General features: G+C 30.2%; 1 protein-coding gene and 1 long non-coding RNA gene across 2 annotated transcripts in view; both read right to left on the minus strand.

The window, feature by feature from the left end:
* Positions 1 to 9,743: 9,743 nt before the first annotated feature.
* On the minus strand, positions 9,744 to 11,241 carry FMRFaR (FMRFamide Receptor). The gene has a single exon (XM_088263637.1). It carries the CDS (start codon positions 11,194 to 11,196, stop codon positions 9,832 to 9,834), a length of 1,365 nt encoding a protein of 454 aa, XP_088119763.1. The 5' UTR covers positions 11,197 to 11,241; the 3' UTR covers positions 9,744 to 9,831.
* Positions 11,242 to 11,467: 226 nt separating this feature from the next.
* LOC148307258 (uncharacterized) overlaps positions 11,468 to 27,520 on the minus strand; it is a 92,231-nt gene continuing 76,178 nt past the window's right edge. Inside the window, exons 2-3 of the long non-coding RNA XR_015837871.1 lie at positions 24,362 to 24,448; positions 11,468 to 11,541 (exon numbers count right to left, since the gene is read on the minus strand). This is a non-coding gene — a long non-coding RNA (uncharacterized LOC148307258). The remainder of the gene's footprint in view (positions 11,542 to 24,361; positions 24,449 to 27,520) is intronic.

Raw genomic sequence — 27,520 nt, forward strand, 5'->3', positions numbered from 1 at the left:
ACAGTAAAAAGTTCAATAAATGGCTTGATATTTATTTTTAATATACTTTTATTATATTTTTAAACTTTAAAAACGATCTCCTAAAAAATCAAGCTTTTGATATATGACGTTGTTGAAAAGAGTGAGCGACATATGCAACATTTATCATTTTACCCATGATTGACAACCACAACAATTTTTTTGAACATCTAGATATATCTCAATATCATTATACAGCACACGTGAGTTCATAACAGCCATCTATGTTGGAATAGGGAAAGCTTTTATTAAGCAAAGTCTCTTTCTATTTATATGCAAGGTCCGAGTCTTGGATTAAATTCACATACCTGAGATCCGTCTGTAAATATGATTTTAAATTATTATGTAGCGTTATTAATTATTTATAATAAAATAAACCTGCTTAAATTAAAAATTAAAGTCCCGGGTTCGATTCCCAAGGGGGGTAAAATAAATATAAGTGAATTTTTCACTGTAATATTTATTCAATATTACCATGGGCTGGTACCTGAAGCAGAGGGCTGATCACCCTTCCTTCATGTGTAAACGATCAAGATAACACTGCGTTTATATGACACAGTGCCCTATGCACCATTGGGGTGCGGATAGGGGTTTTATTATTATTATTTTATTAAATTAAACAGTGTAAAGTTATTACTTAACCAAGCCTATGACGGTCGTAAGCCCTGCAAATGCCTAGACTTCCATATTTTTCTTCATCTTTCTTGAGATGTCGAAAATATAAAAAAAACAACTACTAAGCAGAGACAATCCAGATTTGTGAAGTATTTGGACATACTCAAAATGTAAATTTCATTTTGCTTATATTTAGGGGGATGCAGGATCTTTTAAGGGTAATAAAAAAGAGATATTATTTATTCTCGTTTCACATAGAACCATTCTATTGATTTGCTTTTTAATTATCATAATATTTTATTTACAATCAAAATATTTACAATATTTTTGCCTTAAAGGTAACTTAGAATAAGACAGAGAGCAATTCTTCATTATTGTAATGAACTACTTAATAATATTTTTCATTTTAAATTAGTTAAAATAATATTATTTCCTTAACGTAATACTCGTACATTTTATTCTACTTATTTTTATGTACATAACATATGAATTTTATTACGATTTATACACACGTGCCAAGTATATGACAAAATGATTTTTTTAAATACATACAATAAGATTTCAAAAATAAATAATGATGGGTATTCATTCATCTTCTTTTTCCTTTTTTGAAATGAATCTTCTAAGATGGCTGTTCGATAATCGAAAAATTGAGAGTTAAAATACAAGGATACGTCATGTTTCGTTACATGAGAGAGAAGAAAGATATAACGTAGAGAGAAGGAGAAAGAGGGCTATATATTGCGACGCCATGGGAGTGGAAAAAAGAGGGAAACGTGTACGAGTACATAACCATAAAAAGCAATAAAATTCGATGTAGACGTGTCTGAAGATCCTATGTATGAACAGTTGAGGTTCCGTACCTCGTGAAAGTAATATGAATCATTGTGTTATGTGATTTTCTTTATCGTTCACAAACTTTCTTTGCAAAAAAATTTGTCCATACATAAATAAAAAAAAGCTCATCGAATCAACAACAAAATCCAGAACTATAATAGATGCGATTTTTTCTCGCTATCTCGAAAATATCGAATCACGGAAATAAGGTATATCTCATATTTAAGTTATCACAAACCATTAAATTCAGTATTATCGATTGAAGCATCAATCAACGACAGCGTAATTATTGATTTAAAAAAAACAGATTTTTTTTTATACAATTTGTATTTTTGTATTTATTTTGAGATGTTTTCTTTCTCTCTGACCCTCAAAATAAATCTCTGTTATTCTTTACCTTTTAAGAAGTTTCACTTCTATCACTTGCATGTTGTTGCACGCTCATTTATTATTTAAATTTTTATACATCTTTGGTTTTATTTTTAAACGATCTTTAAATTATATACATACAAAAGGAGGATATAATAACAAAACAAAATAAAGGTATCATACATCTGCCTTTTTGAATAGATACCGCCTTAAATACAGATTCAGTAATATATACACACACGTTTAAATAGATAAATATATATATATATATATATATATATATATATATATATATATATATATATATATATATATATATATATATATATATATATATATATATATATATATATATATATATATATATATATATATATATATATATATATATATATATATATATATATATATATATATATATATATATATATAAATATATATATATATATATATATATATATATATATATATATATATATATATATATATATATATATATATTTATATATATATATATATATATATATATATATATATATATATATATATATATATATATATATATATATATCGTAGTCGTACAGGAGAAAGTGACTACCCAAATGTTCAGGAGGGCCATTTAAGTCCCTTTTGCCTGGCAAGAAAATAAACACCAATGCAGTTAGTCATTTTTTACAAGTCAATATATTATACTTCCAAGTTTAAAATCCTTAGGGATTTTTTCAGGGCAATATTAAGCTAGTAAGATATCAAATAGTCAATGATCATGTTTTTGTAAAAAATGCACTTGGTCACTTTCTCCTGTATGACTACGATATATATATATATATATATATATATATACATACATACAACGGAATAAAAATGGATTTTATATTTCTAACAGGTAATTTACTAGTCATAAAAATGTAATGAAACGTTATTAAACTATAAAGTTAACCCTGCATTCGTAACCTCTCGTCAGTTTGATAACCCTTGATTAAAAAAAATAGGTGGCATTGACCGAGCGAAGGATATAGAGGGTTAATCTTTCCAGTGCCTTCTTGATAAGTTACGTAAGTTAAATTACAGTGCAACGCGAGTGACCCGCTTGTTAGGTTAATTTTTTTGATATAAATATTTTTGATGTATGATATTAACAGCGTTGTTAGAATGAGATAGGAATGCTTGAAAAAAGTCGAGAAAAATCGGAATTTTTGCTACCCAACTTATTATATTTTTGTGAGAAAATTGAATATTAAATTAATATTTTAGGCTGTAATTTCGTGAGGCAAGCGGAGTTTTATTTACAGTAATGAAATATTTGTCCAATGTCAAGAAATCATTATCCATTAATGTGCAAAGGCAACTAGCCGTAACTCAAGTTGCGGCTGTTTGGCGCAATACGGCTCGAATCATTCTTATAACTGACCTCTTTCTTATACACTCACAGATTTTGTTCTATCTCTTTCCTTTACCGAGATATTTATTATTCTATTAGCTGCAAAATTGTATTGATTTGATACATGTTTAGGCAAAAAGCATCATTTTAAGTTTGCTTTAAATTCGTTTATCTAAAAACTACTGTTTTTAACTTGCGTCTATTTGCCTTTGCACATTAGTCTATTAACGTGAACAACTATTTTGAGCAATTACATTCAAACAGATATTACATTATATAACATACTTATTATTTATCGCTCATTTTGTGCAATACCACTTCAATAAACACTAATTTGTGACTACCGGTTTCGGAATAATCATTCCGTCACCAGATCATTAAAATAAAATTATAACGGTCTGACATTAATACAAAAATAAAATTTTAAAAGAGAGAAAGAAGACAAATGAATCATAGTGGGATTTTTTTAAAGTGGACTTGATGTTGAATTCAGTTGGTTATTTATTATGGGTAAGTCTTTGTTAATTGCTCTACTTATTTTTCTAGATTATTTAAACATGATGGAGTAATTATTCCGAAACTAATAGTAATATAATAAAACCCTTATCCGCACCCCAATGGTGCATAGGGCACTGCGTCATATAAACGCAATGTTATCTTGATCGTTTACACATGAAGGAAAGGTGATCAGCCCTCCGCTTCACGTACCAGTCCAGGGTAATATTGAATAAATATTACAGTGAAAAAATCACTCATATTTATTCTTACCCCCCCTGGGAATCGAACCCGGGTCCTCCAGAACGGTAGCCGAGCGTGCTGACCATTACACTACGGAGGTGGACAAACTGGTAGTCACGAATTAGTTTATTAAAGTGGTATTACACAAAGTGAACGATGAATGATAAGGAGAGTGTTATATTACCATAGCACAAGGATAATAATGCTTTTAATATACAAAATATTAAATTAAATTATACAAGTTTATACGTATTTTTCACATTTCACCCTGTATATAAATGTCAGAATCACAATAAGACCTTTTCATTATATGTATTTATTATGCAGCTTGTTTTTTTAAATGTTTATATTTACAACTTGTTCAAAGCATAATTAAACATATCGTAGTCGTACAGGAGAAAGTGGCCAACTAACGAAACGTAAAATTTTCAGGAAGGCCATTTAAGTCACATTTGCTTTGGCAAGAAAATAAACATCAATGCAGTTAGTCATTTTTAATAAATCAATATATAATACTTCCAAGTTAAAAATCCTGTGGGATTTTTTTCAGGGCAATATTAAGCTAATAAGATATAATATATTAACCAATATTTTTAGCTTTTCCACTTTATTTTTATTTGACCAGCGACCGGGTTTCGTCGTTACCGACATCATCAGACTGGTGGGAGGCTATACAAATTGTTATGTTGTATATAAAACAAGGCAGGAGTTGATAACCATGATTTGATACAATTGTATCAAATCATGGTTATCAACCCACCAGTCTGATGATGTCGGTAACGACGAAACCTGGTCGCTGGTCAAATAAAAATAAAGTAGAAAAGCTAAAAATATTGGTTTTGATCTAATAATATATTAAAATGCAATTCCATCACGAAGTGTCAGTGGATAATATAAATCTACTAATAAGATAACAAATAGTCAATAATCACGTTTTTGTAAAAATGCACTTGGTCACTTTCTCCTGTATGACTACGATATATTTTTTCCCTACTATATATGTACAATATATTATTTCAGCTAATATATTTTTTTATAATATATATAATAAATATTTCGTTTTATAATTTATTGACAAGTTTGACTTAAAGTAAATTTATTTTCAACAATTTAGTACTAAAGGTTACAGAGAGCGACTCATAAGGTAGAAGAATATCTTTTAAATACGAGATTTGATAAAAGACAACATTGAAGATAATTTTTAGTTTTTAGAAATGGGGATATATAGAGAGATATATTTTTCATTAGTTACAAATAACAAAATATTTGGTTGCAACATTTTAGGTGTCCAATAACTACTGATTTTGTGACATATCATCTAAGATGAAGAAGAATATGGAAGTCTGGGCGCTTACGGGGCTGACGACCGTTATAGGCTGGTTTAAGGGATCACACGTGTAACATTCACCAATACTTGTTCACAAATCAGCATTTTCTCCACTGAAGAGTTTGACATATCGCTCACTCCTTTCAAGAACGTCATAAATCAAAAATCGTCAATTTTCAGTTGTGCATGTTTTCGGAATGCCCAGAAAATGTACTATATCCTAGCAAAAGCGGCATATTTTTAACATAATATTTACCCGCTACAGGGCAGAACGTGTAGTTTTTGCATTTTGAAGAAAATGTTTTTTTTATATCTTTATTTTTAAATATACTAAATATTTTTCAAATGGAGAATAAACCTTCAGGTTTTACCTAAAAAGATCTGTTACACAGTAAAAAGTTCAGTAAGTGGCTTGATATTTATTTTTATTACATTGTATTATATTTCAAAACTTTAAAAACGTTCTACTGAAAAAACAAGTTTTTTTGATTTATGACGTTCTTGAAAGGAGTGAGCGATATCAACATATACAAAGAAGGAACATTGTAAATAAAAATAACCGATAAGTTTATAAGCTACATAAAATAAAAATAGTTTTTTCACGGGTTTACCAGTATGTGAATAAAACCGGGGTTCAAATCTTGCATAAAAATAAAAGGATCTCAGCTAAATAAGGGTTTCTTCATTCCAACATAGATGGCAGTTATGAATTTATATGTACTGTGTCATGAGGTTGAACAATATATCTAAAACTCTCAAAAATTTTACTGGCAATCATAGGTAGAATGGTGAATGTTGGACGTGTGTAAAGTGATCACTTTACCAGACTATGACAGGGCATGGCCTAGCAAATACCCAGATTTCCATATTCTTCTTTATCTTTGTTGAGATGTCAAAAAAAAATTTGGTTAAGATAAAGGTAAAATAATAATAATTTAAGTTTTACTTAGTAAGTACCACTATTTCTAAAAATCTACTGTGACACGTGTTTCGACGCATTCCGCATCATTTTCAAACACCCTATGACGCGGAATGCATCGAATTACGTGTCACAGTAGATTTCATGAAATAGTGATACTTACTAAGTGAAACTTAAATGTAAATGGATCGGTTTTACCACAAAATAACTGCCGAATCAATTGATGAAAAAATAAAAATATTTTATGGAAATACGAGTAGATGATTCCAACATCCCATTTTATTTAAAGTGGTGACATAAACTCATTGAAAATCATGAAGTTGAAGCTCAAAATATCAAACTTAATCTAAAATTCTGAAACAATTGTGAAGTGGTGAAAATTTGAGAGCAAAAGTTTTCTCAATTTCACAAAGAATTAGAGATTTGAGAAAAACAAGAGTACATATTACAATCGTTTTTTGAAGTACTAATTTTAAAATTGTATAGCGTGATAATTAAACTTGTAATATAATTACCATAAATGTATGTATGAATAATATTTATTTATTTTAATATTGTTTCGGCATTTACTTTGTGGTAAGACATGTTAAAATTACTAAAGGAAATATTGTTTTTGCATGCTGTTTTTATATCACTTGAGTTTATTTATAACTAGGAAGCTGAACTTTCATCCTCAGTATTAGGTTTACATTTAGACCTAAGGGATCGAAGCTTAGCTTCCGAAACTAGTTGTCATAAATAAACTGAAGTAGTATAAAAACAAGTGTTTTCTTTAATAATTTTAATAAAAATGTATATACACATGTGACATTTACGTTTTTAATTAATAAATTATACGTAAATGAGTTATTTCAACTTAAAATAATATCGTATTTTTGCAATTGTAATTTTAGTAACATTTTTCAAAATAATTTCAAAGATTGTGCAGCATATTTTATTGTTATTTTGGTGGTTTGAAATACATAAAATGGCTGAAAAAAAAATTACTGTTTAAATGTCAGACCGTAACAATTTTATTTTACTTTACATTTGACCTGATGATGGAATGATTATTCTGAAACCGGTAGTCACTACCTCGTATTTTTTTAAAGTGGTATTTTACAAAGTGAACGACGAATGATAAGGGGAGAGTTATTTTACCATGTAACAAATTTAACAATGCTTTCAATATAGGCAAAAAAAAATAAGGTAAACAAAAAAGTTTAGGATATCCTTCGATTGGATCCATCGTAATTTAAAAAAAAATTCGGCAATTATTTTATACTCCGCAAATATCACTACATATTATTATTATAATAATATTATGTAGTGATATTTGCGGATATATTACGGGTGTAATTATTTTATTGTTAAAATTTTATACTGTTAATTGTTATTGTATCTATGTATTGTATAAATGTATGTCATGTATAAAATGTTATAATTAAAAAAATAATGTACTAACATGTAATTATTTCGGCTCAACACAGGCCATGCCTAAAGAGCCGTTTTACACAAAGTAAAATAAATGTAAAAAAAATAAATGTACATATTTGTGAAACAAATATGTATCTATGAAATAAATAAAAAAAAACAAAATAAAATAAAAATAAAATAACAAGTGGTATATACAAAGAACAAGTTTAACATACCTACATTAAAAAATTTGTAAAAGGTAGATTATTATTCACTACAGGAATAATGGTGATAATTTTGTACCTCATGTTAAATATTTAAGATAAACTGAGAAGCCTTTTTGTAAACATCATTAAATTTTACAAGATATATACTCTCTTTCCTTCATAAAATTTTATACTCTCTCGTTTTTCGACCTAACTCTGTCGTTATCATTGTCCGTGGACGCAATCACTAAGTGAGGTGGAGTAAGTGCCTTGTTTAAAAATGAAATATACCCAAAAGTTTGTGTTATTTATTTATTTATATTTATTTTAAGCCTCGAGGTGAAGTGTGCAAGCCTCCAAAGTTCACATGGCATGTAATGTACATTCATTATCCAATATAATTTTTGAACACAATTAACTTTTTGAGTACCCATTTTAAAAGTAAACAAATAACAAAAATTAAAATACTAGTTAGAATTTAAAAAAAATATCTTAATATTGTGCTCACATTGACTAGATACCACTGGATTTGAAATAACCGATCTTTCATTTATATTGCTTTGACGTTTAATTTATAGAACTTCACAATTTTATTTTTCAGTTTTTAAATCAAACATAAAATTTTAAGGTTTTCTAAGTTTTGAATATTATTTTTTTTTAATATACAAAACCGCGACAATTGTTACCTCTTAGGGCATTGACAGTAGTTTGATAATGCTCTTACAAGACGAAAAAATTGTCACGAATTTTTATTTTAGTAGAGTTTAAGTAGACCCTGAAAATCAGTATTTGATTTTAAGATTTAAAATAGACTGATTTTTCCGCCTAAACCTCATCATGTAATATTGCCATTTTCTGTACAATGCGATATGATGGCTTTTAGGCAATATCACACAGTAAGTTTTTAATTCTTATTTATAAGATCAATTATCGAGTAAGAATAAATATTTTTTGTATTATTTCTATACATAATGAAAGTTGGCATTATAAAACAAACAGATGAGAAATACAATTGTAAAAATAATATGAGAAATACAACATAAAAAATATTACGACATATGAAATAATTCTCTATAACATAAAAAAATAAACATTATATAAGGTGAGAGATTTTTGGTTTGAGATAAACCCTCAAAGCAAAAATTAAAAAAAAATGCTTTGACGGTTTAAAATTAATCCAAGATTCCAAAAATTAAAAAAAAAAATCAGTATTTTTAAATGATGTAACTTCGCTATCTTGTTTTTTTGTCGCACTATGACTTTTCATGAAAACTATTAAAAATTATTTTTCAATGTCATAATCAAAATAGTTTTAAAATAAATTGAATGAGTTGAAAGAGTATACAGCAAGAAGTTGGATAAAGAATTAAAATATCTAGAAAAACATGCAAAAATGCTCTCGGAGCACTGAAGTACGAATTCTGTTTTGTCACCTTATATTACGAATATAATTATTAAAATGTTGGAATTCAACAACAAGAGTATAATTGAATTGTTTATTTAGTTTTTTTTAAAGAAAAAAGTCCAAAATTACTTGAAAAATTGTATGTTTAAAATGCTGACTCAATTAAATATTAAAATTTTCCATTTGAAGAACGTGGGTATAGGTAATATAAATAAAGCATTACATTGATATTTTTATTATTTTTATTAATATGTATTGTACTTAATTTATTTATTTATTTATATTTATTCTAAACCTTGAGATAAGAGTGCAAGCCTCCAACGTTCACATGTTATATTCATGAATTTATTAAAAAAAAAACAATGAAAAACAAGAAACAACAAAAATTATTAAAAGAAATAACAATTATACATTAAACTCGAATATTTGATAATACGAATACTTATTTTCAACACGTTCATTATGCCTGTCTATATCACCTAAAAAGCTTTGGTTTCGATTATTTATAATTAATATATATTTACATTACCGATGAAAATAAATACTGTATCTTAATATAGGTATGTGTAAATAAATTTATACAAAAAACAAACGAGGGTTTAAATAATTTTCGTTATATAATTAAAAAACAGTTGTGTTCGTATTGCTCCCTTCCCATTCGCTAGGAGCCGTGAGTGATGTAGCGTATGTGACCCTGGTATTGCCAGGATAATACACACACGGTCCTGGACTTGCCGCTCTTGATATCCTGACAGATCTCCTATCCTTGCCATTGAACTTGATCGTCCCTCCATTCCTGCTACAGGTGGTATTTTGTCTGTGCAGACGTAAAGAGTGTCGATTCTCTCCGTTGGACATCAGAGAATCGTCGTGAGTCGCTCCATCAGGAGATTCTCTCCCGGTGGCTACCAGGAAAGAATGAGTGCAGAACAGCCTCAAAAACAAACGCTTGAACTTCTCTCCGAATATGACGTAAATTATAAAATTAACGCTGCTGTTGATCGTGACTAGAAGGTTGCTTGTCTTCACTAAAGGGTCTTCGATGATATCGTAGAAGGCTTCCAGGATGTTTGTGACCAAAGCCAAGATATTGCAGAGAAAGAACACAACGACCACGCAGAGAAGCATGGTCGCCAGACCGATCTCTCTCCTTTGCAACCTGGAGAGCCTCTGTCTCTCTGCATTTGCTCTCCTCACTTGCTTGTATATACAGGAATTCAACACTGCCAGAGATGTAAACGGCAAGAAATACAGGAACACGAGATACAACCAGTGAATGTAGACAGTTATGTAAAGTGTCTGAGACCTTATGTCGGAAGCTTGGACGCAGTACACAGAAATGTTGTACTCGTGATGGACGTACCGGATCAACGAGACCTCCCAAAACCTGGGCAGGTTATAAAGAAATGACAGTATGATGATCACTATGACATACCATCTAGCTCTTCCGTATGTGCAGAGAGATCTAGCTCGCAACGGATGGCAAACTGCTACAAATCTTTCTAAAGTAACAGTAAGAGTCAGGTAGACTGACACCATTTGAGCTGTCATCGCAACAGGGAATAAAATTGGAGATAAATGAGGATACACCAAGTAATAGTAATTGAATAAATATCCAGTATATGGAAAAATGCCAGGGAGTCCGAAGAGAAGAACCGAGGTTATGATCAGAACAGTATCGCATCTCGCGAGGCCTATTAAGAGATAGTTGATGCTGCTTCTCATCTGAGGCCTGGACAAGATAATCATTGAGACAATGTTGCCGAATATGCCAAAGAGACCTACGACATTGAGCATGATCCCGTTGGTGATGAACTCGAAGAGGCTGTCCGAGGATTCTGGGTCGTAGACGAAGAGACAGCTGTTGTTGGTGTCGTAGTCTGTGAACTGGACGTCCACTGGCTCCAGCGATGGCAGCGACGTCTCCACCGGTGGGGCGAATGTGGCAAATGCATCGGGAGAAGCATTTGTCGCCACAAAGTCCATGGTGGAATCTTCAATATATTTTTATTACGGTACTTAATTAGCTTATTCCATAAACTTCATTCATAGCTTTTATGATATTTTTAAATAGTATTTTTTTGTTTGAATGACTAGATCACTTGGAATTATCGTTACGTTATTCATGAATTTTTCACTTCAAGTTCCGCTTAGCACACACTTTAAAATTTTGATTTCGTTTGTGAAAAATATCGTCACAATTGTTTTAAAACAATTCATATTTTAACTGTTTTAAACCAGGTTTTCCAGCTTTTTTATTGTTTATTTTATTTAAAACATTGCACTTTATATTATTTATATCTTCTCACAGCATTCTTCTTTCTTTTTTATCTGAAACAAAATAAAAATTACTGATTAATTTTTGTCTGTTCTTTCGTGTTTAATTATTTTTTATTGAGTACATTATAATTTATCATATCTTATACGCAAATATATGTATATAAATAAAAAAATAGATTTTTTTGTTAAAATCTTATATTCCTAATTTTTTTACTGATAATGATTATAAAATTTTACACAACGTTGCAGCAATATATATATTTTTTTCAATATTCGTTTATTAAAATTTTAAAATCTCCCTAAGTTATTAACCGATTGCTTAGGAATTTTGACACAACGTTTAATTTAATAGTCTACACTAGTCATGACAGATTCAAGACATAACAGAGTCCACGAGATAGAATAAGGAACACCAAGAAATAAGGAGAATGAAGCCATTCAGACTCCTCCACATTGCGCTGCACGGCCAACCCAAGGTAGACGACTTCTAGGCAGACCACCAAAGAGATGGATTGACAGCTGAGAATCGACATCACAGGAGACTAATCCCTCTTAAAAATAAACCACAAGGCCTACACTAAGCAAAAGAAGAAGAAGATAAAACATTACTCACTTTTTTTTTTTTTAAATAAAAAAAATAAAAATGACTAACCATAAAGAAAATGCTAAAAATATTCCTGATTTTTGTAACTTCGGTTGTTTTTAAAGTCCTCTATCGTTTGTAACCATTAAGCGAATCTAGGCCTTGAGTACATCGTACAACAACAGTAAAGTGCATAATTATTGTACTGAAAGCGCTAAAGGCCAAAATTGATAAGATCTTTCAATTACTTTAACGACTATCGGCGGGGGGCGACTCTGCGAGCAAGTCAATTAATAATATTACCCTTCACAAATGGGCACTTAAGCTAATTGTCGTTAAGGGTGTAAGTGCCTTGAACGGCAACTCGTACACTTCCTGCACGCCGCCCCGACGGACGATTAGCGTGGTCAGGCAAATATAGTCTTAGATGACAAAAGCCGCAGGCATTCGATTTCCTAGAAAGGTTGTCTCTCCTAGATGCGTCAGCGTCTTGCGGTGGACGCTTTTAATGGATCATTCTCTTGACGTGTTATTATTGGCTAATAAATTAATTTGAAAAATCACAAGACTATCGGTAGCATTTTTATTGAAATTGGGAGAGAAGTAAGGGAGATATGAAGGTTTAAACTTTAGATATTTTAATAAAACGAATAACGCACACCGCTATACGTCATCGGGTGCGTTATGGGGCGTATCTCTTTATGGATCTGCTTTATAGAGCTGTAATAGTAGTAGTGTGGATTCGTTTCTGTAACGTCATTCGTGTTTAGCTACCGTTCTGGAGGTTCTGGAGGTTCCGGGTTCGATTCCCAGGGAATGGGGGTGAAATATCTATAGCTCTAATATTTATTTAATATTACCCTGGACTGATCCCTGGAGCGCAGGAGTGATCACCTTGCCTCCATGTAAATAACGAACAAGATAATACTGCGTTAATACGATGCAGTGCCCATGCAGTGCCCTATGCACCATTGAGTGCGGATAAGGGTTAGAAGAAGAAGAATAAAGGAAATATATCTACCCATTTTCAATAAAAATTTCAAATACAATTTTATTTTAATACAATAAATTTTACCCCTAGATTCACAAACGGTGTTTGAAAATTATGCGAAATGTATCGAAACAGTGTCACATTAGATTTTATAGAAATATGAAATAGACGTAAAGGCAGTGAAAGAAAAACACGATTAATAAAATTTTATTATGATTTAAATTTATGAAGTTTGTTGGAAACACAGTTCTAATCGTCTCTTGTATTATTTAATATTATAGACAGCAAAAAATATTGATATCGAAAGGTTTTCTTTGTTTTTCTTTGATTTTCTCACATTAATTACCTTTTCTTTAATAAAGGCACCTAAAAATAATTGGCATCAATGTTCGCTACTCTTCAATTACGTAATTTTCATATTTCATAATACTAATTAAAAAAAAATGATTTCATACATTTTCTTCTTTAATTATAATGGCTAATGATTTTTTCATCGTTAATTTTTTTTCTGTGATAAAAGAAATTGATTGGCATAAAGGAAGAGAGAAATAATAATGTAAAAGAAATAACAAGCAATGAAAACACGAGCAAGACAGTGAATATGTGTATATTTTGACATCTAAACAAAGATGAAGAAGAATATGGAAGTCAGGGCTTACAACTGTCATAGGCTGTCAGTTTCTACAAGTGACAGATTAGAAAAATGATCATTTTTCTTATTTGATTACATTCTACGTGTATATGTATGTATTTATATACATATATATATATATATATATATATATATATATATATATATATATATATATATATATATATATATATATATATATATATATATATATATATATATATATATATATATATATATATATATATATATATATATATATATATATATATATATATATATATATATTTATATATATATATATATATATATATATATATATATATATATATATATATATATATATGGATGTGAAGTACAAGTACCTATTCGTTTTTTTTTAAATATGATTGGAAGTCACTTTTGGTAATATCTAATATCTTTTGGAAATAGATTTTAAGAAAGAGTGGTATTTATTGTAACTGCAGACAGTTGGTGGAATTCCATATTGAATTGTTGGGTAATATATCCAAAATAAAATAAGGTTTGGTGGATTGAATTCTACATTTATTTATGGATATGTTAATACGTGACGCGTTTCGTCTTCTTAGGACATTATCAAGCACTCCTGTTTGTGTTTGATAATGTTTGATAGTGTTTGATAATGTCCTAAGAAGACGAAACGCGTCACGTATTAACATATCGCTCACTCCTTTCAAGAACGTCATAAATCAAAAAATTGATTTTTGAGGAGAACTTTTGTAAAGTTTAAAAATATAATACAATGTATTAAAAATAAACATCAAGCCACTTATTGAACTTTTTACTATGTAACAAATCTTTTTAGGTAAAACCTGAAGGTTTTTTCTCCATTTGAAAAATATTTAGTATATTTAAAAAAATAAATAAACAATACCTTTTCCTCAAAATGCAAAAACAACAGTTTCTGCCCTGTAGCAGGTAAATATTAATCTAAAAATATGCCGTCTTTGCTGGGATATAGTACATTTTCTAGGCATTCCGAAAACGTGCACAACTGAAAATTGACGAATTTTGATTTATGACGTTCTTAAAAGGAGTGAGCGATATACATAAATAAATGTAGAATTCAATCCAACAAACCATGTTTTATTTTGGATAAATTACCCGAAAATTCAAAGTGGTATTTACCAAGTAAATCTAAAATTAAAAACAAGTATTCAGTTATGTCGTTTTAAATATTATAATAATTGTAAGAAGCCCTTGAGGTGATTTCTCACGAAAACGACGCTATATAAATTGTCCAATAAATAAATGGATAAATGTCGTATAAACCATACTTCCGAATTGGTTGAAGTTCATTCATTGGTCAATGTATGTTCGATAAATTCGATCGTGTGTGGGAGGCCTAAGTAACTACTGAACGCTATTTGTTAAAAGGAATTTAAGAGTATAATAATGTCGTTATCGACAGTCTATATGTAAAATGAAGCAACCGCAAAAAATACAAGAAAGGATTGTTTGGAATTATATATTTTAATTAAAGATATTCGAATAGTAAAATAAGGAAGGAATGCAAAGCTGAGATAAGCATTATCGATAAAATTAAGAAAGGCGTGTTGAGATGGTTTGGACATGTAGAACGAATGAGTGAGGAAAGAACGGTAAAACAAAATTATGAAGCGAATGTAATTGGAAAAAGGAGCAGAGGAAGACCGAGAAAAACATGACACGATCAGGTATGACAAATATTTTAAAGTGCTAAAAATAAAGCATTTCAATAATAAACAATAGAATATTTATTTATTATTAGAAGAAAAAGTTTATTTTTTAACAAACAATATTAATTATTAAGAAAAGGTACAGGCAGTTGGTTAGGAGTCGTAATAATCGGCGGGTATGTATGAGGAGATATATGAACGTGGAAGATGCGAAGAATATTTGCAAAGACAGAGTGGTGTGGCGTTTTATTCTCTCTGCCTACTCCTGGAAGCGGCGTGGTGGTTAGTAAGTTAGTTCAGTTAAAATTTAAGTAATGAAATTTAAAAAGACTTTTTTTTTGTTAAAATAAATTTGTAAAAATCTGATTTTATTGGTTAGGGAAGTTTACTTTATGACCATCTGTATGATAGTTAGAGTTAAACTCATTTATCACTGCCATGTTTTGTATTGTTAATTTTAACGAGCGTTTTACCACAAAACCGCCCAATATGTACATCATCATTCAAAGCCAAATTGCTAATGTAAAAACGGATGTATCGTATTCATGTTATAATATACTATTGATAACATATGGCGTCAAATATTTCTAGTACTAGCAAAACAGTAATTTCAAATGTGATAAAATACTCAAAAAACTATAAACTGAGTGCGACCCAATCTTTGTTCATAAATCTGGGTTTGGTTTCATAAAAGTTTTTAATATTTTGAGTGTGTCCAAATACTTGTTCACTAATCTGGATTATCTCAAATTTATAAGTTATTTTTATATTATTTTTTGACATCCCATCAAAGATGAAGTAGAATATGGAAAGCCATACAAGCCTATGACGGTCGTCAGCTCCGTAAATGCCCAGACTTCCATGTTCTTCTTCATCTTTGATGAGATGTCATAAAAGACTCAAAAGTTATTTATATTGACGAAAAAAGATTACTGAAAGAACTACTTCTACCACCACGCCGTTTCTCCGCAGGGGTAGGCAGAGAGGATAGAACGCCATACTTTTCTGTCTTGACGTACACTCCTCGCTTTCTTCGCATCCATACATCTAGTCATACATACGCTCCGATTACGTAGAGTGAAAAAAGGTGTCAGTTAAAAGATATTTACAACCTTGAGTTGTGTGATTGTCAATCATGGGTAGAATAGTGATGGTTTTACACGTGTGCTTAGTGATCACTTGATCAGTCCATCCATGGCAGGTCGTTAACCCTGAAAATACCCAGATTTCCATATTCTTTTTCATCTATGTTGAGATGTCAAAATAATGTTAAGATGTCAAAAGTGGAGAAACCCGGATTTGTAAACAAGGTTTTGGACACACATGAAAATATTGTGAACAAAATAAAATGCTGAAATTATAAGCTGCTTAAAAATCATGTTTTCAGGCGTCTTTCATGTATGTAAAATAATCTGGTTAGTTTCTTGAATACACCTAAATAAAAGGGTCTCTGCTAAATAAAACTTTTTCAAACCAACCATAGATGGCTCTCGTGAACACTCATCTAAAGTTTAATGAGATTATTTATTGATTTGGCGTTTAATTAGTAGAACTCCATTTTAATTTATGTTTTAATTTTAAATCAAACACAGACTTTTTTGAGTCTATGTACTAACTTAGTAGACTCAAAAAATCTGTGTTTGATTTAAAATTAATACATAAGTTCGTGAGATTTATGATAATTGTATGAGTTTAAAAACATTGAATAGTGTGGTTTTCAGTCATGGGTAGAATGGTGAATTCTACACGTATTTAAAGTGATCACTTAACCAGCGTGACAAGTCATAAGCCCAGTAATTACCCAGACTTACAGATTATTTTTCACCATCGTTGAAATGTCAAAATATAACAGTTTTGTTTTTCATTAAAAACAATACGGGGTCTAAAAAGACCCCCCTCGAAGGCTCGAGTGTTAATTGGCCTTTCTTCCCTTATAAGGGTTTATTGCCATCTTACAAAGTACGTAAACAGTTTGAAAATAAATAAATAATCTGAAAAGCTGAAAGTTATTATGGAAACGCCAACAAAATATTATTAATTACCATGCTACGCATCTAGGTAAATATTCCTTCGCAGGATTTCACCGCTTGCCTTCGAATTTTCCGCAATAAATAAGGGTGGCTTCCCCAATATATTAAAATCGGCCTCACCTTTATCAAACACTTTGATATTTATGGCACCTCCCCACGCAAGTGCAATTACCATAATGTAAATGCAGTCTGGAATTATTAAGATTTAAAAAAATAATTCATTCATTTTTAATTCAAATTTTACTAGGTTAGATATCTACCAACGATGTATGATAGATGTTCGAATAGTGAAAAAAGGAAGGAATGCAAATTTATGTATTAATTTTTAAATCAATCTCAGATTTTTTGAGTCTACTGAGTTGTACTTTATTAACAAAAACAAAGAAAAAAATAATATTGTGACAAATGTTTAGCCTAGTTGTGGTATTTTCAAACGAATGTCATAACTAGGCGTATTTGTGGAATGACATGTTAATTATTTAATATTTTAAAAAAATATTATGCCACTAACATTTTGAGTGTGTCCAAATACTTGTTCACAAAACCTGGATTATCTCCAATTACAGGAGTTATTTTCATATTGTTTTTTGACATCTCATCAAAGATGAAGAAGAATATGGAAGTCTGGGCATTTACGGGGCTGACGACCGTCATAGGCTGGTTTAAGTGATCACTTTACACACGTGTAACATTCACCAATTACTACCCATTATTGACAACCACACTACTCAAATTCTCGGAAGTTCTATATATAAATCCAATTTAGAAACCTTGTTCTTGAATCACTAGAACTTCACTAGAGACATCTATTGGTGAGATGTAAAGAATGTTTCTTCTCTTGTTTGTAAAGTGATCACTTAAACCAGCCTATGACGGTCGTCAGCCCCGTAAATGCCTAGACTTCCATATTCTTCTTCATCTTTGATGAGATGTCAAAAAACAATACTATACCACTTAATGAGTTTTATTCTATTGCACACGACTAATTTCGAAAACTAACAGATGTTTTCCTTTACAGGTTTTACTTTTCACCTGTAGATGAAAACATCTGCTAGTTTTCGAAACTAGTCGTTTGTAATGAAATGAAACTCAATGTCATAAATCAAAAATCGTCGATTTTCAGTTGTGCATGTTTTCGCAATGCCCAGAAAATGTACTATATCCCAGCAAAAGAGGCATATTTTTAACTTAATATTTACCTGCCACAGGGCAGAAAATGTTGTTTTTGCATTTTGAAGAAAAGGTATCGTTTAATTTTTTTTTAAATAAACTAAATATTTTTCAAACGGAGAAAAAACCTTCAGGTTTTACCTTAAAAGATCTGTTGCACAGTAAAAAGTTTAATAAGTGGCTGATATTTATTTTTAATACATTGTGATATATTTTTAAACTTTAAAAACGTTCTCCTGAAAAATTGGGTTTTTTGATTTATGACGTTCTTGAAAGGAGTGAGCGATATCTGCTAAAAAAACTTTTACCAAATAACTTTTCCGCATGACCTCCGCTAGCTACGACCATTCAAATGCTTTGTCTTTTGTATTCAATATTAACAATATCTGCTTTGACGAATAATTTATTTATTCAAAAGATCCAGGCTATCTTTTTACATGCTGAATAAATGATAAGAGAATTGAAAGCCCTCATTATCTTTACAAATAGGTCTACCCTACTTACGCTGTTTTATATATCGTGGGTGTACTGACAAAAACGTTAACTAGAAAATATGTAATTTTGACTTAATGATGCATATTGTAAAGCTTTCTACGTTCTTTAAACTGGAAAAATACACTAGGTAGTTTGAAATGTCATAAACATATCGCTCACTCCTTTCAAGAACGTCATAAATCAAAAATCGTTAATTTTCAGTTGTGCATGTTTTCAGAATGCCCAGAAAATGTACTATATTCCAGCAAAAGAGGCATATTTTTAACCTAATATTTACCCGCTACAGGGCAGAAAGTGTTGTTTTTGCATTTTGAAGAAAATGTATTGTTTAATTATTTTTTTAAATAAAATAAATATTTTTCAAATGGAGAAAAAACCTCCAGGTCTTACTTCTAAAATTCTGTTGCATAGTAAAAAGTTCAGTAAGTTGCTTGATATTTATTTTTAGTACATTGTATTATATTTTTAAACATAAAAAGCGTTCTCCTGAAAAATGTAGTTTTTTTATTTATGATGTTCATGAAAGGAGTAAGCGATATATGTGGTTTTAAATGAAAATTCAACTTTACATTTAATAGCGGGTATTTAATAAAATACTCACTATTAAAGCTTAAATTGAATACAGGCTAAAAGCTTGAAATAATAGGGATTTTAGAGATAAAGTTTTTTGCCAGTATACCTACCCACGATATATTATTTAGTGTTTTTTTTTGCAAAATTTGACTTAATATTTTATAAATATTTCCTTTGCTTATTAAATGTTTTAAAATAATTATAAAATATTCTTAGTTTCTTCTTATGACTTTTATCCGTATTATGTGGTGCATAGGAAACTGCTTAAAATAGATGTTGATTTGATCGTTTATTTTATGAAGGCAGGGTAAGGTAGTCGTGCGCTTCAGGTGCCAGTCTAGGGTAATATAAAATAAATACTTGAATAAAAAAAGCCCTTTAGTGGTCATTGGCATAATCAAGTATTTAAAATATAAGTACTTTAAAAGTGGTTAGGTCAGAAGTTGGAATAATCGGTAAGTATGTACGAGTATGAGAACATATTTTAGATTACCGTTATCCGCACCTCAATGGTGCATAGGGCACTGCATAATACAAATGATGTGTAATCTTGATCGTTAAAACATAAAGGAAAGGTGATCGGCCCTCCGCTTCAGGTACCAATACAGGGTATTAGTGAATAAATATTTGAGTGAAAAAAATCAATTATATTTACAACATTTTGATTGTGTCCAAATACTTGTTTACAAAATCTGGATTATCTCCAATAACAGGAGTTATTTTCATATTACTTTTTGACATCTCATCAAAGATAAAGAAGAATATGGAAGTCTGGGCATTTACGGGGCTGACGACCGTCATAGGTTGGTTTAAGTGATCACTTTACACACGTGTAACATTCACCAATTCTACCCATTATTAACAACCACACTACTAAAATTCTTGGAAGTTCTATATATATGAACCAATTTAGAAACCTTGTTCAAACCTTGTTCAAAAAAAATATCTATTATATTTATTTGACCCCCCCTGGGAATCAAACCTGGGACCTCCAGAACGGTAGCCGAGCTTGCTGACCATTACACTACGGAGGCAGACGATAAATATTTTCCATGTGTTTTCAAATATTTCATTGGTTATTTAAATGAGTTCCGGTCTGTAAACTGATGTAGGTACATTGAGTGGGGTAAGAATTTTCTTGCTGTTTTTTGTCAAAGTTAGGCACTATTTAAAAGGGAAAGCGTAGAAAGTACTAGAAACTGTTTTTAAAGCGGCTTTTTATACGCAGAAACTTGAAGTTGCGTGTAAATTTCTGTTTCCTGAAAAACTTTGCCTTTTGAGATCTAAGGGTACTTTATGGGGCTTCGTTGAGGGGAAGGTATTATGTTGATATTAGACAGAGAACGTGGTGTAAACGTGTTTTTGGGTTTTTTAGTTTTGTAAAACTTTCTAATAGAGGAGGTTTTAGAATTCTGTTATACAGGATGGTGCAATGAGTATTGACCGTTTTCAGAGGGTTATTATGGATATACTGACGAAAAGACCAAGGTCGAGGAATATGTTTTTTTTTATTAATGGTTTTACTACTTTATCTTAATATCTATAATGACACCTGTTTCGATGCATCCTGCATCATTTTCAAACAGCATATGATTTTAAAAATACGGTACAGTGTTTGGAAATTATGTAGAATGAATCGAATCACGTATCTCAATAGATTTTAAGAAAAAGTGGTATTTATGAATAAATACACAGAAGTAATTATTGTTTTTAAAATGAAACACTTGAACATACCACTTTAATGAATTTTATTTATATATACGACTGGTTTCGAAAACTTACAGATGTTTACATCTTCTGGTAAAAATTAAATTAATTAGATGTTTTAATTTTTACCAGAAGATGAAAACATCTGTAAGTTTACGAAACTAGTCGTATATATTAATAAAACTCATTATAGTGGTATATTCAAATGTTTAATTTAAAAAAAATCAACATGTCATTCCACAAAGTTAATGCCAAATCAATAAATAACAAAGAAGTAATATCTACGCATTTTTAATTTAAGTAAAATATAAATTAAAAATGCATAGATGTTACTTCTAAGCCTACTTTACTACTGCCGAATTAATTAATGAAACTTATAAATTTGACAATATTTTGAATGTGTCCAAGTCCTTGTTCACAAATCTGGGTTTGTCCACTTGTACTGAGATCTCAACGTTGGTGAAAAAGAATATGAAAGTTTTAGTATATATATACAGGGTTTACGACTTGTCATAGGCTGGTTAAGTGATCACTTTATATGCCTATATAAAGTAAACATATATAAAGTAATTTACTCTTTAACCCGTGATTGATAACCACATAACTGTTTTTTTAGAACTCATTCGTATATCATATAATTCTCACATCGCTTCACGTTCACTTGCATCATCTAATACTGACCAGCCCATTTTCAAGCATTTGAAATATTTGATCATGCCAAGTTTTTCTCAGTCTTCCTTTGCTTCTATTACCAACCACATTCGCCGCATAAATTTGTTTAACTTTTCATTCTTCACTCATTCGATTCACATGCTCAAACCTCCTCAACACACCTTTCTTACTTTTATCGATAATGCTTATCTCAACCTTGCATTCCTTCCTTATATCACCATTCCAACATCTATCATAAAAACAATTGTACTCAATATATTTTTTTTTCGATTACTCATCCCATTTCATCAAAAAAATGTTTCAAATAATTTTACATAAGTACATCAATAAAGCTTCTGGATATTAATAATGTACTTAAAATTTCATCACATGGATGTCGAGCTAAATATTTGTATGTGAAAATGTGAAACGTTCATGTCAAATGGAATATATGAGTAGACTACTTAAGTATGTAAATTGTGGACTAAGTACCTAAAAACCATTTTTCAAATTAAGTACCTACATTTAAAGAGTTGTTGAAAATAACATTGGTAAACGGGAAACTCACAGACTTTTAATTCAGAAAGCGAAAGGCCAAGCAAGAGTTCCCGCTCGATTAAAAAAAATATTTTTAGGACTTTTATATATATATATATATATATATATATATATATATATATATATATATATATATATATATATATATATATATATATATATATATATATATATATATATATATATATATATATATATATATATATATATATATATATATATATATATATATATATATATCTATATATATTTACATCTTTTAACAGTAAATGAAACATTTATTTTCAAATTCATTCAGACTCTTTTCATTCTTCATACATTCAGGCATCTATCTCATCGTACCTTATACATTAAACAATATTGTGATTTTTTCAACAATAGTAGTCTTATTATAAAATTATTTCTTGTAAAATGTTAATGAAAATTTTTGTTTAACACTGTTTAATCCTTAAAATATTTGGGTAATTTACTGTTTAAAAAATTACGAAGATAGATCAGCAAATTCAATTTAAGTCTCTTTTATAGATGACTAGTTTAGTTCTTCTCTCATTTTTTCTATATTATTATATCACATCAAGCCTTCATATAAGTTCTAAAAATAAGCCAAGTTAAAAGTGCTGCCAGATTTTACAAAAATGTACTTAAATTACAAATTTGTTTACATGCCATCATAGCGGCTATAGGAGAAAAAGCCTTACGCATAATTACAATTACAAAAACATAACTGAAAATTTTCTGAAAACATTTTTTCTTCCTTATATTTTGCTCAAAGCTTATTTTATCACTCAATTCAGTCGGCGTAGTTATTTCTGGATAAATTATTTGCAAAGCTAATAATTAACACCGACTTTAATAATTGGAACTATCGTACATACATATTTGTAATTAAATTATCGTGAATTGCTCACAGCTAGTGAGTTTCTAGGATGTCGTTGGTTAGTCCTGTCACAAACAGAAGCGCCTTAAGATTTATATCAAGGACTCTCCTTCACCCTTCTTAGCTCCTGATATAAGGGATTGAGTTTTTTTCATCCTTTGATGGAAAATGGTTTAAGATTTGCTATTTGTTGAATAAAACAAAGGAAATATTAAAAATGAAATTCTTTCTGAAGATATACTAATAGAATACGTAAGTATAAGGGAAAAATAAAATATGGATCGAAAGCAAAATAAAGGAATGGGTCAGTGGGCAAGTGTATTGTGAAAATTGTAAAATAGTTTTAATTTTATTTTGTTTTTATTTTATGTTATGTTAAAAAATATAAAAAAAGTATTAAGGAAAACTAAAATATGGACCAAAGGGAAAATATAAGAAGGGGTAAATGATCAAGAGTTAATACTGTGAAAATTGTAAAATATTTTCTATTTTATTTATTTTTTGTTTTTTTTGTATGCATTACGTTTTAAAAATAACAAAAAAATAAACATTAGAGAAAACTAATAATATGGACCAAAGGCAAAATAAAGAAATGGGTAAATGATGAAGAAAAAATTGAAAAATTGCAAACTTGTAAAAATTGTAATATACAATAGTTTTTTTTCTTTCTTTTTTTTGTACATGTTATGTTAATTTTTTTTCATACAACGCATGAATAAAGAACTCCACTGATAAGACACAAAAGGTGGCTTGGTGGGTCTGCAAAAAATGTCAATTATGTTTGTGAATTTGAAAATTTATGTATATATGTATTTATATGTGTATGTATATATTAAGCAAATAAATAAAAAAAAAGTGAAGGAATCGACATTCGTGAACTAATAAAAATAAATAAATAGTCCTGATATAAAAATAATATTACTAACCTAATTTTACAATGGAATAATATCCTGTAAATTTCATTGAAGGACGCCTTGGTTCTTCTTGCTTATTCGATGGTATTCAGTAAATATCTGAAAAAAAGAGAAAAGTCGTTTTAATAAATCATATTATCTGATATTACGTAGTAATTAAAAATAATTAAAGTTAAATATTTTGTCAGTATACATAGTTTAGTGGTCAGTGCGTTTTGGCTACTGTGCTGGACGTCCAAGGTTTAATTTTCCTAGGGGGGTCAAAATAAGTAAAGTGATTTTTTAATAGATTTATATTATCCACTGACACTTCGTGATGGAATTGCATTTTTAATTTATTATTAGATTAAAACCAATATTTTTAGCTTTTCCACTTTTTTTATTTGACCAGCGACCGGGTTTCGTCGTTACCGACATCATCAGACTGGTGATGATCATCAGACTGGTGATCATCCAGTCTGATGATGTCGGTAACGACGAAACCCGGTCGCTGGTCAAATAAAAAAGTGGAAAAGCTAAAAATATTGGTTTTAATCTAATAATAAAAAAGTGATTTTTTAACTCTAATATTTATTTAATATTTCTCTACTTTAGTGGTTTGGTGAATGCATAAAAGGATCATTTTAAATACTGTCTTCAATGGTGCACAGATAACGGACCATTTATTTTTGTCCTGTATGTATATTCATCGTCCTGTATGTATTTTGTCCTGTATGTATTTTTGTTCGCCTCCGTAGTGTAATGGTCAGCACGCTCGGCTACCGTTCTGGAGGACCCAGGTTCGATTCCCAGGGGGGGTAAGAATAAATATGAGTGATTTTTTCACTGTAATATTTATTCAATATTACCCTGGACTGGTACTTGAAGCGGAGGGCTGATCACCATTCCTTCATGTGTAAACGATCAAGATAACACTGCGTTTATATGACGCAGTGCCCTATGCACCATTGGGGTGCGGATAAGGGTTTTATTATTATTATTATTATGTATATTCAATAAAACACATATTTTTTCATAGTTTAATTGTATCAAAAAAGGGAAGGAATGTTGATAAAGAAAATAAGAGGAAAAATAATGTAAATATGAAATGAATATATTGTTAAGGCTTTATAAAAATGGGACGGTCCCGTTCAAAACGGGACGTATGGTCACTTTATGCATAAAGCACTTCAACGTATAGAAACAGTGTTATCTTGATCGTTAAATAAATAAATGAAAGGCGATCAACCATTCTTGATTCAAAAGCTTTTATACAAAAGCTCGCGCTGCTGGGTCTAGCACATTAATATCGGGAAAACATCTCAAAAGGAAATGCCTTTTATTTATGCGACAGGCATTATAACGTAACATCTGTCGTCTCAAAAAAATCATATATGGTCTTAAATCATTTTGATTTTTCTGTGTGACGTTTTTTATCTCAACGCATGGTATTTTTATGGTAAAACTGAATTTGCCTAAAAATAGAGAACACCCTTCCCTTAAAAGGCTACATACATTTACTTGGCTTTGAAATAAAACGGCTCTATGTACTTTTTCAAAACTAACTAACTAACTAACCGTCACGCCGCTTCCCCGCAGGGGTAGGCAGAGAGAATAGAGCGCCACACCACTCTGTCCTTGCAAACATTCTTCGCCTCTTCCACGTTCATGCATCTCCTCATACATACCCGCCGATTGTTACGACTCCTAACCTGACCACTTTCAAGTATTTGGCATACCTGATCGTGCCATGTTTTTCTCGGTCTTCCTCTGCTTCTTTTCGAATTTTCGATATTCTAAAAACAGCTCGAAAAATTCAATGGCTCGAATGTTTCTTATCTTGTGGTACACGGCTCATATGCTCACGGATTTTTACATATCTCCACGGCTAGCTCGAATGAAGTGCGATCGTGAAGTGATAAGCCAGTTCACAGGTCTATTACGTGAAATTGTACTCGCCTAATGTTTTCCGTAATAAATGATGGTGGCACCCGCCTTGTGGCATGTTGCGCTATCTTGTTGAAACAGCTCAGTCACATCAATTCCATTTAATTGAGATACGAAGAAACAGTTCTGTAGCGTTCTCCATTGACCATAACACTCTGGCTGGCATCTTCTTTAAAAAATATGGGCTAACGATTCCACCTGTGACTTTTAATGCATAGAGCAAGATGTAAAGGCGTCTCGACAAAGGTTCCTTGGTTTTCTCTACTCTCAAATTCAGCAATTCTGCATATTGACATCGCCATTTAACCAAAAATGTATTTCATCGGTGAACAAAATTTTGCGTTAAAAAGAGGATCAAACTGAATATTGTTTACATGATTATCAAAATAAATCTGCACAATTTACAAGCGCTGTTCTGACGTCAGTTTGTTTATAGTGAAATGCCAAAACATACTGACTACTGTATTATATACGCAGATTTAGAACGAGTTGAAGGCAAGTAAAAAAATAAACTTATTATTTATTTATTTACTATACATAATTGAAGCACTAACTTTGTGATTTTCCATTTTATAATTAAAATGTAACTTTATTTCAAAATCACTATAAATATGTTATTATAACTTAATTATAATGACAACCGGTTTCGAATCTAACTCAATTAATCAGTCTTGATAAAGAAGCGGTTAGCTTCAAAACTGGTACACATTAAAGTAAAATATTTATAGTGATTTTAAAACAAAGTTAAATTTTAATTATAAAGCTTATTTACTCAATACAAAAACGGTGTTTTAGGTAAAAAATCAATTACGTCAAATATTACCTGGGTTTAAAGAGAATCATGTTATGATTTAAATGACAATAATAATAATAAAAATAAAACCCTTATCCGCACCCAAATGGTGCATAGGGCACTGCGTCATATAAACGCAGTGTTATCTTGATCGTTTACACACGAAAGAAAGGTGATCAGCCCTCCGCATCAGGTACCACCAGTCCAGGGTAATGTTAAATAAATATGACAGTGAAAAAATCACTTATATTTATTTTACCCCCCTTGGGAATCGAACCCGGGACCTCCAGAACGGTAGCCGAGCGTGCTGACCATTACACTGCGGAGGCGGACATGACAAAGTTACATTTAAATTATATTTATTATTATTATTATTATTATTTATTGGCAAAGCACCCAAAATTGGGTGATACTTGCCATATTAGTGATTTTACGTAAACAATTTTTTTTAA

Source organism: Brachycentrus maculatus, unplaced genomic scaffold (assembly GCF_059751285.1).
Source record: "Brachycentrus maculatus isolate JH-2025_06_01 unplaced genomic scaffold, ASM5975128v1 h1tg000202l, whole genome shotgun sequence".
Taxonomy (NCBI): Eukaryota; Metazoa; Arthropoda; class Insecta; order Trichoptera; family Brachycentridae; genus Brachycentrus; species Brachycentrus maculatus.

Bases quoted from the DNA above. Each gene is read 5' to 3' on its own strand.
- FMRFaR (XM_088263637.1), bottom strand. From the start codon at position 11,196: ATGGACTTTGTGGCGACAAATGCTTCTCCCGATGCATTTGCCACATTC.